This window comes from Notolepis coatsorum (genome assembly GCF_963971535.1).
Source record: "Notolepis coatsorum genome assembly, chromosome: 4".
In the NCBI taxonomy this organism is placed as follows: Eukaryota; Metazoa; Chordata; class Actinopteri; order Aulopiformes; family Paralepididae; genus Notolepis; species Notolepis coatsorum.
In genome coordinates this window covers 4,366,729-4,382,403 of record NC_140168.1, presented here as the reverse complement: position 1 = coordinate 4,382,403, position 15,675 = coordinate 4,366,729, and the positions used below count along the sequence as shown (strand labels likewise).

Here is a 15,675-nt window from a genome sequence, read left to right as displayed (position 1 = left end):
CACTTTAGAGGCTAACGGACGCCGTGCCCAGGATCTGCCTAGTAACCGATACCAGCGGCTGTACGTCCCTGCAGAGGAATAACTATCAAAAACACACGTCTCCCACTCTTCCTCTCCTCGAGACCCATTAGTGGAGCTGCTCAGAGGCCAACAGCACCAGACTGCAGTTCAACTGGGCCCGGTCCTACGTAGTGAAAACTGTTAACAGCACCAGACTGCAGTTCAACCGGGCCGGTCCTACGTAGTGAAAACTGTTAACAGCACCAGACTGCAGTTCAACCGGGCCGGTCCTACGTAGTGAAAACTGTTAACAGCACCAGACTGCAGTTCAACCGGGCCGGTCATACTGTACGTGTGAAAACTGTTAACAGTGTGAAAACTGCAGTTAAATGCAATGTAGGTGGTATTTTATTGTTATGATTATTATTGTGTTAGAATAATAGCTCCACATTCTGACAGCCATCACTGATACAGAGTCGTCTCGTCAGTAACAAGGGTCTCTCAGTCCCTCAGGAGAGAGAACTCAATCACTGGAAAAATAATCTGACAAAAATAAGAAATAAAGCAATGTGTCCTTGAAGCAAGTAAAATAATCTACCCGTTCAGTAAACAAATGTGGCTTGGCAAGATTTCTTGAAATAAGTTAAAAAAAATATCTAGGGTTCCCTCTCCTGATTGGATAAAGTCAGAACAGGATACCAGGACATTTATTTTGTGTTTACTGCAGAGACCCGTGTTACTGACCAGACACTATATCAGTGATGGCTGTGGGAATGTAGAGTAACTTAATTTTAACTAATTAAATACCACTTACAGCAGCTTTAAAACGTGGCAGTTTCTGAGTGTGAAACTATAAGAAAGCAGGGCAAAACAACAAAACCGAACCTAGAACAGCGTTTCCAGAACATGTTTGATTTCCTGTCGGTCGTCGATATGATCAGACACTGCAACAGGATATGAACGTTGAGGTTTTTAGCGACGTCGTCACGATGCTCCGTTGAAACCCGTCTGCAAGGGATGGAGGAGGCTCTCTGATGGTGGACTAGGGAGAGTGAGTGAAGCCGTAACGTACCCAGGAGAGGCTCTCTGATGGTGGACAGGGAGAGACAGCCGGACGGGGTGAATTCCGTTTGACCCAGGTCCCCTTCCAAGTAATCTATGCCGGTAGTGCTGTAATAAAACACACACACACACACACACACACACACACACACACACACACACACACACACACACACACACACACACACACACACACACACACACACACACACACACACACACACACACACACACACACACACACACACACACACACACACACACACACACACACACACACAGTTAGCTTACCGTTATGAGCATTGGAGCACTACACCCTGTCATTACCTAAACACACAGAATTCCCCTTACCCAGTGTGCTAATCTAAGCGTCTTGGGTTCCTTGAAAGGCACTATATAAATTGAAGAAACTGCTGTAGTGATATGTGCTGCTCTAGTGATATGTGCTGTAGTGATATGTGCTAGGGGCTGAACGATTAATCGATTTTAAATCGATTTTTATTTTTTATTTAAAATTGTATTATTATTTATTTAACCAGGAAGTCCCATTGAGATACAAGATGGGTTTGGGAGAGGGAGGTAAGGGGTTTTAGATTGTGTGTGTTGTGAAGTTTAGACTTCAGAGAGGGAGAGTAAAGTACCGGGGAAAAAAAGGTACCGTTGGGTACCGGTATCGATTCCCGGGTAAAAAGAAAAATGTTCAGGCTCGGTGTCCCGAACAGACCCACTGCGTACGTAGAGGCCAGATGCAAGCCGCATTTTACAATAAACCTCTGTGGGGCTGGTTAAAAAAAAATAAAAATTATAATCGCAAATTTTATCGCAATCGCAATATCTGTCAGAAAAATCGCAATTCGATTATTTCACAAAATCGTGCAGCCCTAATATGTGCTGTAGTGATATGTGCTGTAGTGATATCTGCCGTCTCTCCAATAGACCTATCTCAAACCCTGCCCTCTTTTCTTGATCCTCCAATCACAACTGTCGCTTACCTCGGACAAACGTCCGAGGTAAGCGACAGTTGTGATTGGAGGATCAAGAAAAGAGGGCAGGGTTTGAGATAGGTCCATTGACCTCCAAGACCTTGTTGTGAGCAGTTTCATGTAGGAACTGTGTTCAACTCACAACAAGGTCTGTGCATTATCTTGGGGCCATGATTTTCGGAAAGGGACATTGCTTTTGAGTTTTTCAAACGTATTTTATTGTCGATTTGAGGTTATGGTATTGATGAGGATACGTACTGGTTCAGTGAGGTATGGATGAGGATACGTACTGGTTCAGTAAGGTATGGATGAGGATACGTACTGGTTCAGTAAGGTATGGATGAGGATACGTACTGGTTCAGTAAGGTATGGATGAGGATACGTACTGGTTCAGTAGGGTATGGATGAGGATACGTACTGGTTCAGTAAGGTATGGATGAGGATACGTACTGGTTCAGTAAGGTATGGATGAGGATACGTACTGGTTCAGTAAGGTATGGATGAGGATACGTACTGGTTCAGTGAGGTATGGATGAGGATACGTACTGGTTCAGGAAGGTATGGATGAGGATACGTACTGGTTCAGTAAGGTATGGATGAGGATACGTACTGGTTCAGTAAGGTATGGATGAGGATACGTACTGGTTCAGTAAGGTATGGATGAGGATACGTACTGGTTCAGTAAGGTATGGATGAGGATACGTACTGGTTCAGTAAGGTATGGATGAGGATACGTACTGGTTCAGTAAGGTATGGATGAGGATACGTACTGGTTCAGTAAGGTATGGATGAGGATACGTACTGGTTCAGTAAGGTATGGATGAGGATACGTACTGGTTCAGTAAAGTATGGATGAGGATACGTACTGGTTCAGTAAGGTATGGATGAGGATACGTACTGGTTCAGTAAGGTATGGATGAGGATACGTACTGGTTCAGTAAGGTATGGATGAGGATACGTACTGGTTCAGTAAGGTATGGATGAGGATACGTACTGGTTCAGTAGGGTATGGATGAGGATACGTACTGGTTCAGTAAAGTATGGATGAGGATACGTACTGGTTCAGTAAGGTATGGATGAGGATACATACTGGTTCAGTAAGGTATGGATGAGGATACGTACTGGTTCAGTAAGGTATGGATGAGGATACGTATTGGTTCAGGAAGGTATTGATGAGGATACGTACTGGTTCAGTAAGGTATGGATGAGGATACGTACTGGTTCAGTAAGGTATGGATGAGGATACGTACTGGTTCAGTAAGGTATGGATGAGGATACGTACTGGTTCAGTAAGGTATGGATGAGGATACGTACTGGTTCAGTAAGGTATGGATGAGGATACGTACTGGTTCAGTAAGGTATGGATGAGGATACGTACTGGTTCAGTAAGGTATGGATGAGGATACGTACTGGTTCAGTAAGGTATGGATGAGGATACGTACTGGTTCAGTATGGTATTGATGAGGATACGTACTGGTTCAGTAGGGTATGGATGAGGATACGTACTGGTTCAGTAAGGTATTGATGAGGATACGTACTGGTTCAGTAAGGTATGGATGAGGATACGTACTGGTTCAGTAAGGTATGGATGAGGATACGTACTGGTTCAGTAAGGTATGGATGAGGATACGTACTGGTTCAGTAAGGTATGGATGAGGATACGTACTGGTTCAGTAAGGTATGGATGAGGATACGTACTGGTTCAGTAAGGTATGGATGAGGATACGTACTGGTTCAGTAAGGTATGGATGAGGATACGTACTGGTTCAGTAAGGTATTGATGAGGATACGGATGAAGGTGGACTTCCCCACGTTCTTAGTTCCACACACGAGGATCACAGCGTAACCATCCATGTCTCCTGAGGGTGGAAGACAAATATATGACCCCCTGCTATATATACACACACATAACCGTCTGAATATAACTGCATATAACCCATATAACACTGCATGAGAGCATGTACAATAATGCTGTATAGACCGTGTATATATATATATATATATTTATTCTTATTTTATTCTATTCTATATATATACATATATATATATATCCACATCTGTCTATACATACCTGCATAATGCATATAATCATTGTATCTCTTACCTACTCTTACTAGTTACGCTGCTGGCCAGTATGACTTACTATTACTACCATAGTGTCTTTACACCTGTATCACTGTACATATTAATACTACAACTCTGTACATAACATCTGATTAGCACTATTACTCAGTAGTACTCATTTGTATATTTCGTACCCGGTTTAAACACCTGTACATTGTATATCACTGTCGCACTTTACGGTTACATTTGCACTCTGGTTGGACGCCAGACTTCTTGTCATTGTACTGTACTTGTGCTGCGTGACGACAATAAACATGAATCTAATGTGTGAATATGTGTGTGTATGTATGTGTATCAGGGGTCGCGTTATGCCGGTAATTGAAAATGTAATTCCCTCCGGACATTCGAGCCGGTAAGGAAAAGGAAAAACAAAAAACTCCACAATATAGCCTAGTAATTAATTTGTATAGATTATTCTAAACTGAAAGGTGTTTTATTTTGAAAAGAAAACGACCGGATTTTCTCCGACGTGCCTCTTCAACAGGCAGGTGGCGCCAAGTCTCCTCTGCATGAATCGCCGCGACAAGCTAGCAAACTGTGATGTATCGGGTTAGGTTTGTCCCAGTGCTGTTGCCATACATTGTTATGATTTGACGACCAACGAAGTAAAGTCACGTTACTAAGTACCCTCTCTCTGTGTGTTTCTTATTTCTTATTGTTATATCAACTGATTAACCAGTTAAGGATTAGGGCCGTCTTAAATACTTCGAAGCTTCGTTCGATGGGCATGGGATTCGAATATGAAAATAAAATTCGATTATATATATATAAATAAATAAAAAGCTAAATCAACTCCGCCTCTCTTTGTTGACTACAACAAGCAATGCCGTTTGTTATTTAAGATGAGGTCGGCCTCGGCACCGTGACAGATTTGTGTTCATTGTGCTGCTTTTATAATAAAGCCTTGAATGACTGCTTGCAATATTTCATGACAGCAAAGTGTTTTGTATATTATATTATTATATATATATATATTATTCCCTTATTTTCAAATAGTTTTCAGTGCAAAATATAACACTACGCTGTAACACATGTTGTTATTGTTAGGCTGCATCATTAAATGCACCTGCTGCCTGTCGTTCATGCATTGAAAATAGATATGGCCGCTTTTTTTTATATCATTTGTCCGACAAAATGTAATCATTCCGGACATTCTGGCCGGCAGTTTACAATCCTAGCGCGACCCCCGATGTGTATATGTATGTGTGTAAGTGTAAATATGTATGCGAGTGTGTGTGTATGTGTACTACGTGCGAGTGTATGTGTAAGTGTGTGTATGTTAGGGCTGGGCAATTAATTGGAAAAAAATCTCGATCTCGATCCATAGATCTATGCAATCTCATTTCTAAGTTATGACGATTTTTTTTACTTTAAATGATGACGATTCTGGGGCGCCCTCGTGGCGCATACCATAGAGCCTTGCGCACCTACGCGGGCGACCCGGGTTCGATCCCAGCTCCCGCCGTTATTTGTCGCATGTCCTTCCCACCTCTCCTCCCGTTCGCCCTCTCCTCTGTCGGTCCTGCGTGGCCAATAAAAGCTGTAAAAATGCTAAAAAATAATAATAAAAAAATAAAATTCTGACGATTCTGACTTGAGTTATTTTGTATGTTACAAGAGACTTAAGTTTAAGTCCAGCACTTTGATATATGTTATGTTTAAGTTTAAGTCCAGCACTTTGATATATGTTATGTTTAAGTTTAAGTCCAGCACTTTGATATATGTTATGTTTAAGTTTAAGTCCAGCACTTTGATATATGTTATGTTTAAGTTTAAGTCCAGCACTTTGATATGTGTTATGTTTAAGTTTAAGTCCAGCACTTTGATATATGTTATGTTTAAGTTTAAGTCCAGCACTTTGATATATGTTATGTTTAAGTTTAAGTCCAGCACTTTGATATATGTTATGTTTAAGTTTAAGTCCAGCACTTTGATATATGTTATGTTTAAGTTTAAGTCCAGCACTTTGATATATGTTATGTTTAAGTTTAAGTCCAGCACTTTGATATATGTTATGTTTAAGTTTAAGTCCAGCACTTTGATATATGTTATGTTGTCTGTTTAAGAAAGAGTGCAATAAATGATTTGATTGAAAAAAATAAGAATCGTGAGAGAATCGCGATCTCAATTCTTAGAGAGAAAAATCGTGATTCACATTTTAGCAAGAATCACCCCAGCCCTATGTACTGTATGTGTGTGTGAGTGTGTGTGTGTATGTGTGTGTGAGTGTGTATGTGTATGTATGTGTGTGTGTGTGTGTGTATGTGTGTATGTATGTATATGTGTGTGTATGTGTGTATGTATGTATATGTGTATGTGTGTGTGTATATGTGTGTGTAATGTATGTGTATGTGTGTATATAATGTATGTGTATGTGTGTATGTGTGTGTAATGTATGTGTGTGTGTGTGTGTGTGTGTGTGTGTGTGTGTGTGTGTGTGTGTGTGTGTGTGTGTGTGTGTGTGTACCTCTGCAGGCGTTGACCACAGTGTTGAGCGCCTCGCTGTAGCTGTGAGACCTGGTCAGACCGGGCACCTTGCTGACCAGCGGCACCAGACCCAGAGCGTTCAGAGGCGTGTCCAGCACAGCAGACACCAGCTCAGTCTGTCAGAGGAGAAGCAACGCTGCGGTTAACCCTTTCACTGCCACACTACAGGTTAACCCTTTCACTGCCACACTACAGGTTAACCCTTTCACTGCCACACTACAGGTTAACCCTTTCACTGCCACACTACAGGTTAACCCTTTCACTGCCACACTACAGGTTAACCCTTTCACTGCCACACTACAGGTTAACCCTTTCACTGCCACACTACAGGTTAACCCTTTCACTGCCACACTACAGGTTAACCCTTTCACTGCCACACTACAGAAGGTTAACCCTTTCACTGCCACACTACAGGTTAACCCTTTCACTGCCACACTACAGGTTAACCCTTTCACTGCCACACTACAGAAGGTTAACCCTTTCACTGCCACACTACAGGTTAACCCTTTCACTGCCACACTACAGGTTAACCCTTTCACTGCCACACTACAGGTTAACCCTTTCACTGCCACACTACAGGTTAACACTTTCACTGCCACACTACAGAAGGTTAACCCTTTCACTGCCACACTACATGAGGTTAACCTTGCACTGCCACACTACAGGAGGTTAACCCTTTCACTGCCACACTACAGGAGGTTAACCCTTTCACTGCCACACTACAGGTGGTTAACCTTGCACTGCCACACTACAGGTTAACCTTTTCACTGCCACACTACAGAAGGTTAACCTTGCACTGCCACACTACAGGAGGTTAACCCTTTCACTGCCACACTACAGGAGGTTAACCCTTTCACTGCCACACTACAGAAGGTTAACCCTTTCACTGTCACACTACAGGTTAACCTTGCACTGCCACACTACAGGTTAACCTTTTCACTGCCACACTACAGAAGGTTAACCTTGCACTGCCACACTACAGGAGGTTAACCCTTTCACTGCCACACTACAGAAGGTTAACCATTTCACTTCCACACTACATAAGGTTAACCCGTTCACTGCCACACTACATAAGGTTAACCCTTTCACTTCCACACGACAGAAGGTTAACCCGTTCACTGCCACACTACAGAAGGTTAACCCTTTCACTGCCACACTACAGAAGGTTAACCATTTCCCCCTGCCACACTACATAAGGTTAACCCTTTCACTGCCACACTACAGAAGGTTAACCCGTTCACTGCCACACTACAGAAGGTTAACCATTTTCCACACCTAGATTTACTTACAGAGTTAGAAGGAACATGCTGACATTATAGGAACGGTGCTCTCCGTCTTCCCCAGAGTCAGACAAGAAGATGGATACCAACAACCTCTCTGTGCGTTCAGTAGAAAGATATCCTGCTGCAAGCTAGCCTAGCTTAGCACAAATGAATAGTAGCGGCTATGGACCAGCTAGCCTAGCTTAGCACAGATGAATGGAAGTGAATACAGACCGGCTAGCCTAGCTGTTGGCCAAAAACACCTCTCCCGGAGTTTTAAGCTATAGGCTAGTGGTCTGTATCCACTTCCATTCATTTGTGCTAAGCTAGGCTAGCTTGCAGCCAGATAGCTTTCTACTGAACGCACAGAGAGGTAGTTGGTATCCATCTTCTTGTCTGACTCTGGGGAAGACGGAGAGGTAATTGGCATCTATAATAATAATAATAATAATAATAATAATAATAATAATAATAATAATAATAATAATAATAATAATACATTTTATTTATATAGCGCTTTTCAAGAACCCAACGGCGCTGACAATAAGCAAAACAAATGAACAGAGAAACAAAGAACCACAGGGAATAAGCAACAGTATGAAGACACAGGACAGTAGGTCCAGTAGGGGAACAGTCAGGGAAGTAAGGAAACCGAGGGGAGGGGGGGGGGGGGGGGGGGGGGGGGGCAGGAGAGGGAGAGAACGTAGAGAAGGGAAGGGGAGGGGGCGGAGTCTCGTCTGACTCTGGAGAAGACGGTAAAGCACATTTCCCATAATGTGTGTGTGTTCCGTTAACTATGAATGAACACAACACTAACTTACCATCTTGAGATAGTTCAAGTTTGAAAATCTCTCTAAAATGGAGTTACCGTACTTTTCGCACTATAAGCCGCACCTGACTATAATAAGCCGCAGCAGCTAAATTGAATGATGTGTACATATATATATATATAAACCGCACTGGACTATAAGCCGCAGGTGTTTTAATGTTTAATTACCATATGTAATTAGCATTGGGACACAATACTGTCGGACAAATAACAAGCATTAACTCATTTACAAGTTGTATTAAGTTTAGCAAATAAGGGAACAGATAAATAACATTTCAATGCAGTCAAAAAAGCAATATTTAGATGTTTACATTTTCGAGTTTGGTCACGTTGAGTCACATATAAGCCGCACCGTTATATAAGCCGCAGGGTCGAAAAATGGGGAAAAAAGCCGCGGCTTATAGTCCGAAAAGTACGATCAGAGGTACAACATTTTTATCAAATTTGGATTGAATTCAATTAATTCTATCTTCACTGTCAATTATTAGATCATAGAAGCTATGAATGAAGGATTCTGAATGAGCACTGTGTTAGCTGTAGAGTTTTAAGCTAGGCTAGTGGTCCGTATCCGTATCTTCCTATATCCAGCCTCTTTGATCAGAGCAGGCCGTGCACTCTGCCAGTAAGCTCCCCCAGTAAGCAAAAAGTTTACCAACCTATGTTGTCCTTTTAACACTAGCACAGCCGATAAGGGGTCACATGACCCCCTAGGCATTTTCAATATATGTATCCTCGTCACTCGGTCGAGCTCCAGCTCTGTCACTCAATGACTTTTCCTAAAAGTACCCGTTTTATCTGGCACGGTTTCTGAAATGTCTAAATGACTTCAGGAAAATGTAATTAGAACGTTATTCCACATGGAATATATATGTGGAAAGTCACAGCACTTTGCGAGCGTCTAGCGCAGGGGTGGCCAACCCATGGCTCGCGAGCCACATGTGGCTCTTTGCCCGTCAATGTGTGGCTCTTCCATCCAAAAAAATAAAATAAAAATAATAATATTTTTATTTATTATATATATATATATTTTTTTTTCTTCCGTCACTCAAACCTGTGGTAAACCTCATATTTTTATATTAAGAGGTAATTATATAGTTTACACTGTTTATTTTTCTCATATTTCTCATATAAGCTGTGGGGTCATCTGACCCCTTCCGGCGGGAATCAGTGACATTTTCTCCATGGCTGTTCTAGTGTTAAGAAGGTGCTATAGAAAACATTCGGCCACTAGATGTCTCACTAGAGCACCAGCGTGTCATGTATTCAACCAGGTGCATTCCATGTGGGGCACCGGGAAGTAAACATGTAAACAACACTATTTATTTTGGACCCGCACAAATATTTTGTAAATGACAAATGAATCAATAATGTTTTGGGGGCAAAAAGCAATAATTTTATTCCACACCTTTCTAAAAGCTCTGTGGATCATGGATGGATTCTATTTTTTATTTTTTTTAATCATTCCTCTACATACAAATTGTATCTATAGCACCTTTAAAACAAAGCAGGTCAACATTTAAAATAACATGAAAAAAAAGGAACCTATGCTCAGGAGAATGGTTGTAGGTAATGTTAAATATGTATATTTAATAATGTTAAATATAATATTAGTAAACAGGCTAAAAACCTTTATTTAGACTGGTATGGTCCTCTAGTGCCTTGTCTCCATTAGCTGTGTTCAGCCTGGCTGGGGCTAGCCATGGTCTAGCATGGTATGGTACGGTTGGGATTTTGTTTCCATTGCATTTCTTGTGAACTCTCCGGTGGCTAGGCAACCTTTCAGAATTCACAACAGCAACACACAAGCTAAACTAGGGCTGGGCGATATGGAAAAAAATCATATCGCGATAACGATATGATAATTTTATTTTATTTCTCGATATCGATAATTATCGAATTGTTATAAGTATAAAAAAAAATAAAAAAAAACAAACAGATGTATGTTTATTTTGCAGCAATTCTTTGTCATTGCCGCCATCTTTAGTGTTACAGCCCCTCACACTCCAGTTCTCAGGCTGCAGCTGGTTTAAAAGCTAAAGTAAACCGGCTTCTCTGCTGGCTGTGGCTCCAGAGGAGTTGAACAGTTCTGGCTCTGCTAGTTTATTTTCGATCTTTTGGCGCTTTTTTGGTGGACAAACCACCGCACATGTGCACCGTGACTCGTGACTGGAGTCTAGCTCTGCTAGCACACATAGCCTACTGTGTACAGACGGTTTCAAAATGTATTTTAAATTAGAAAGCAAACAAAATAAATGGACAAGAGAAAAAGAAATCTGAATTTGGTCAGTATTGTCATTTGGACAAGCAAAGCCATTACTTTAAGTTGCAGGCAAGAAAGACAAGTCTGTCCACTGTCTCTGGTTTTAAAACTGCCCTGTTGCAGGTAAAAAAAAAAAAAAAAAAAAAAGATTTTTCGTTTTTTTTTTAATTTCGATATTCGATATCGATTATTAAAATATATCGCGATATTTATCGTTATCGTTATATCGCCCAGCCCTAAGCTAAACCATGACGATACAACAGCAACACACGAGCTAAACCATGATGATACAACAGCAACACACGAGCTAAACCATGACGATACAACAGCAACACACGAGCTAAACCATGACGATACAACAGCAGCACACGAGCTAAACCATGACGATACAACAGCAACACACGAGCTAAACCATGACGATACAACAGCAACACACAAGCTAAACCATGATGATACAACAGCAACACACGAGCTAAACCATGACGATACAACAGCAACACACGAGCTAAACCATGATGATACAACAGCAGCATACGAGCTAAACCATGACGATACAACAGCAACACACGAGCTAAACCATGATGATACAACAGCAACACACGAGCTAAACCATGATGATACAACAGCAACACACGAGCTAAACCATGACGATACAACAGCAACACACGAGCTAAACCATGACGATACAACAGCAACACACGAGCTAAACCATGATGATACAACAGCAACACACGAGCTAAACCAGGTTGTGACAGGTGTCTGTCTCAGCCGGCGTCCACAACGGAGACGCTCACCGTGGGCCAGACAAGGCCACACCATGGCAACACCCTGGCTCCGACATCCAAGACATCACACTTTTTACTTCTTACTGATGACTATTTTTAAACTGAATCATTTTAAACTATTTTATTATTTGTGGCGGCTACGTGGCGTAGTGGGCAAGGCGCTCGCCACGAATGACGGAGACGCTGGGTTCGCCTGTTCGAGCCCAGCGCTCCACATTGCTTTCAGTTTAGCTGGTCGTTCGTACTAATACACATTGGCCGTATTAGGGGGTGGGGAAACTGATGGGTGGGGATCGGGCGTTGTGGACAGCGACTCCTACAGGTCGGTTGGTGCGCCTGCGCAGTAGAATCAGGAAGTGTCGGGGGCAGCGTGAGCCTCCCACGCGTTACTCCTCGCCACTGAGAGATCGAGCTGCGCAGGTGAAAAGATGCGACTGCTGTTACCTCAAGTACCGGAGGGGACTTGTGCTATGTATGACTTAGTCCACATTGCAGCCGGCTTGTGGGAGGCAGGAAACAGCGTCCGTGACAGGGGAGGGTTGAATTGGATGATACGAAATTGGGATGGGAGAAAATGTAGAAAATGGGAGAAAAAGTGGATAAAAAAACTATTTTATTATTTGTATTACTGAATCAAACTGTAAACAGAGAGCCTATTGGGATGCTAGATCCTAAACACTGTGATTTACCATACGTTGACTGCTCTGTTGTATGTTAGAGCGATGCTCTGTTGCATGTTAGAACTTTGTAAAGAAACTCAAAGTACTAAGAGCGATACACTGCTCTGTTGTTATATATTTCTCTTTATTGAACAATCTTATCACACTTTTTACTGTCCGTTCTATCTTATTATTTTTAGCCTATTTTAAACTGAATCAAACCGCACTTTTTTACTCTAATCTATTCTATTTTATTATTTGTATTGCTGAAGAACTGTGATTAGCCTAACCTTGCTACCTCCATGATCCATCTCTTTGTATTTACATTTTTAATTTTTTATGCTCACTTATACCTGTATTTTTTACTGTTGTGAAGCACTTTGAACTGCAACCTCTGTATGAAAAGTGCTATACAAATAAAGTTATTATTATTATTACTAAGAAGGGAGATCCCCCCTTGAATGGCCCTTCTAAGGTTTCTCTCCTCCACATTGCCTGTGGTGCATTTTTTCCTATTGCTAGGTTTTAGTGAGTTTTTCCTTAACTTCGCGTGGGGTATGTCTGGGAGTGTTGCATTTATTTTGCATTTATTTTAGATTTTTTTTGGACTTTATGGTGTTCTTGTTTTGTTCTTGACTTATTGTGATGTTTCTTCTTGACTTGTTTAAAGGAGACGTGTCCGGCCCATGGGGACATTAACGTGTGTTGTCGGGCCTTACAACATACATTGGAGACAAGGCCACAGCGCGGCAAAACCCTGGCTAGTGGAGACGAGGCCACAGCACAGCTAAACCCTGGCTAGTGGAGACAAGGCCACAACACGGCTAAACCCTGGCTAGTGGAGACAAGGCCACAGCACGGCTAAACCCTGGCTAGTGGAGACGAGGCCACAGCACGGCTAAACCCTGGCTAGTGGAGACGAGGCCACAGCACGGCTAAACCCTGGCTAGTGGAGACGAGGCCACATCACGGCTAAACCCTGGCTAGTGGAGACAAGGCCACAGCACGGCTAAACCCTGGCTAGTGGAGACAAGGCCACAGCACGGCTAAACCCTGGCTAGTGGAGACGAGGCCACAGCACGGCTAAACCCTGGCTAGTGGAGACAAGGCCCCAGCACGGCTAAACCCTGGCTAGTGGAGACGAGGCATAAGTCTACACGGTCCGATCTATCCTTTAATCCAAAATCAATGAGTTTAATGTATGGTGATCAATCACAGAGGAGCTGCAGGCGGAGCAGAGCAGTGGACCCACCATGGAGGGGCTGAACAGCTCACTGAGGCTGGGGAAGCTGGACAGGAAGCGGGTCAGGGACGTCTCCATCGGCTCCAGCAGGATCACGGACGACTTCGGGCCGATCTTTCTCAGCAGCTTCTTGCGCGACCCTGGGGGGGGAAGGGAAGACACGGAGAACGGTGCACGATAATAAAACCTCTCCTCTCTAAGCAGCTCCGCCTCGGGACCTCAACACCACGTCACAGGAGACCGAACACGTCGTGCTGCTGGTCCGAGATCGGTGAAGAAAATAAATTATTCCCATGTCTTGCCTAAAATGTTGAACCATTTAGGAGGGCCGCCATCTTGAAAAACGGAGATACAGAAGTCAAGGACCACCCATATGCAATGTGTTACATAGTGGTGTAGTGTTACATAGTGGTGTAGTGTTACATAGTGACGTAGTGTTACATAGTGGCGTAGTGTTACATAGTGACGTAGTGTTACATAGTGGTGTAGTGTTACATAGTGACGTAGTGTTACATAGTGGCGTAGTGTTACATAGTGGCGTAGTGTTACATAGTGACGTAGTTACATAGTGGCGTAGTGTTACATAGTGGCGTAGTGTTATATAGTGACGTAGTTACATAGTGGCGTAGTGTTATATAGTGACGTAGTTACATAGTGGCGTAGTGTTATATAGTGACGTAGTTACATAGTGGCGTAGTGTTATATAGTGACGTAGTTACATAGTGGCGTAGTGTTACATAGTGACGTAGTTACATAGTGGCGTAGTGTTACATAGTGACGTAGTGTTATATAGTGACGTAGTTACATAGTGGCGTAGTGTTACATAGTGACGTAGTGTTATATAGTGACGTAGTTACATAGTGGCGTAGTGTTACATAGTGGCGTAGTGTTATATAGTGACGTAGTGTTACATAGTGACGTAGTGTTACATAGTGGCGTAGTGTTATATAGTGACGTAGTGTTATATAGTGACGTAGTGTTATATAGTGACGTAGTGTTACATAGTGGCGTAGTGTTATATAGTGACGTAGTGTTATATAGTGACGTAGTGTTATATAGTGACGTAGTGTTACATAGTGACGTAGTGTTACATAGTGACGTAGTGTTACATAGTGACGTAGTTACATAGTGGCGTAGTGTTATATAGTGACGTAGTTACATAGTGGCGTAGTGTTATATAGTGACGTAGTGTTATATAGTGACGTAGTGTTATATAGTGGCGTAGTGTTACATAGTGACGTAGTGTTATATAGTGGCGTAGTGTTATATAGTGACGTAGTTACATAGTGGCGTAGTGTTATATAGTGACGTAGTTACATAGTGGCGTAGTGTTATATAGTGACGTAGTGTTATATAGTGACGTAGTGTTATATAGTGACGTAGTGTTACATAGTGACGTAGTGTTACATAGTGACGTAGTGTTATATAGTGACGTAGTGTTATATAGTGACGTAGTGTTATATAGTGACGTAGTGTTATATAGTGACGTAGTGTTATATAGTGACGTAGTGTTATATAGTGACGTAGTGTTATATAGTGACGTAGTGTTATATAGTGACGTAGTGTTACATAGTGACGTAGTGTTATATAGTGACGTAGTTATATAGTGACGTAGTGTTATATAGTGACGTAGTTACATAGTGGCGTAGTGTTATATAGTGACGTAGTGTTATATAGTGACGTAGTGTTATATAGTGACGTAGTGTTATATAGTGACGTAGTTATATAGTGACGTAGTTACATAGTGGCGTAGTGTTATATAGTGACGTAGTTACATAGTGGCGTAGTGTTATATAGTGACGTAGTGTTACATAGTGACGTAGTTACATAGTGGCGTAGTGTTACATAGTGACGTAGTGTTACATAGTGACGTAGTTACATAGTGGCGTAGTGTTACATAGTGACGTAGTGTTACATAGTGACGTAGTTACATAGTGGCGTAGTGTTACATAGTGACGTAGTGTTATATAGTGACGTAGTG

At 42.1% G+C, this 15,675-nt stretch overlaps 1 protein-coding gene across 1 annotated transcript in view; it reads right to left on the bottom strand.

Moving 5' to 3' along the window:
- Positions 1–15,675, bottom strand: part of nol9 (nucleolar protein 9) — a 69,725-nt gene that overhangs the window by 18,284 nt on the left and 35,766 nt on the right. The window contains exons 4-7 of the mRNA XM_084312519.1: positions 13,704–13,834; positions 6,637–6,772; positions 3,808–3,904; positions 1,073–1,170 (exon numbers count right to left, since the gene is read on the bottom strand). Of these exons, the coding sequence (XP_084168645.1) occupies positions 1,073–1,170; positions 3,808–3,904; positions 6,637–6,772; positions 13,704–13,834 (462 nt within the window). The remainder of the gene's footprint in view (positions 1–1,072; positions 1,171–3,807; positions 3,905–6,636; positions 6,773–13,703; positions 13,835–15,675) is intronic.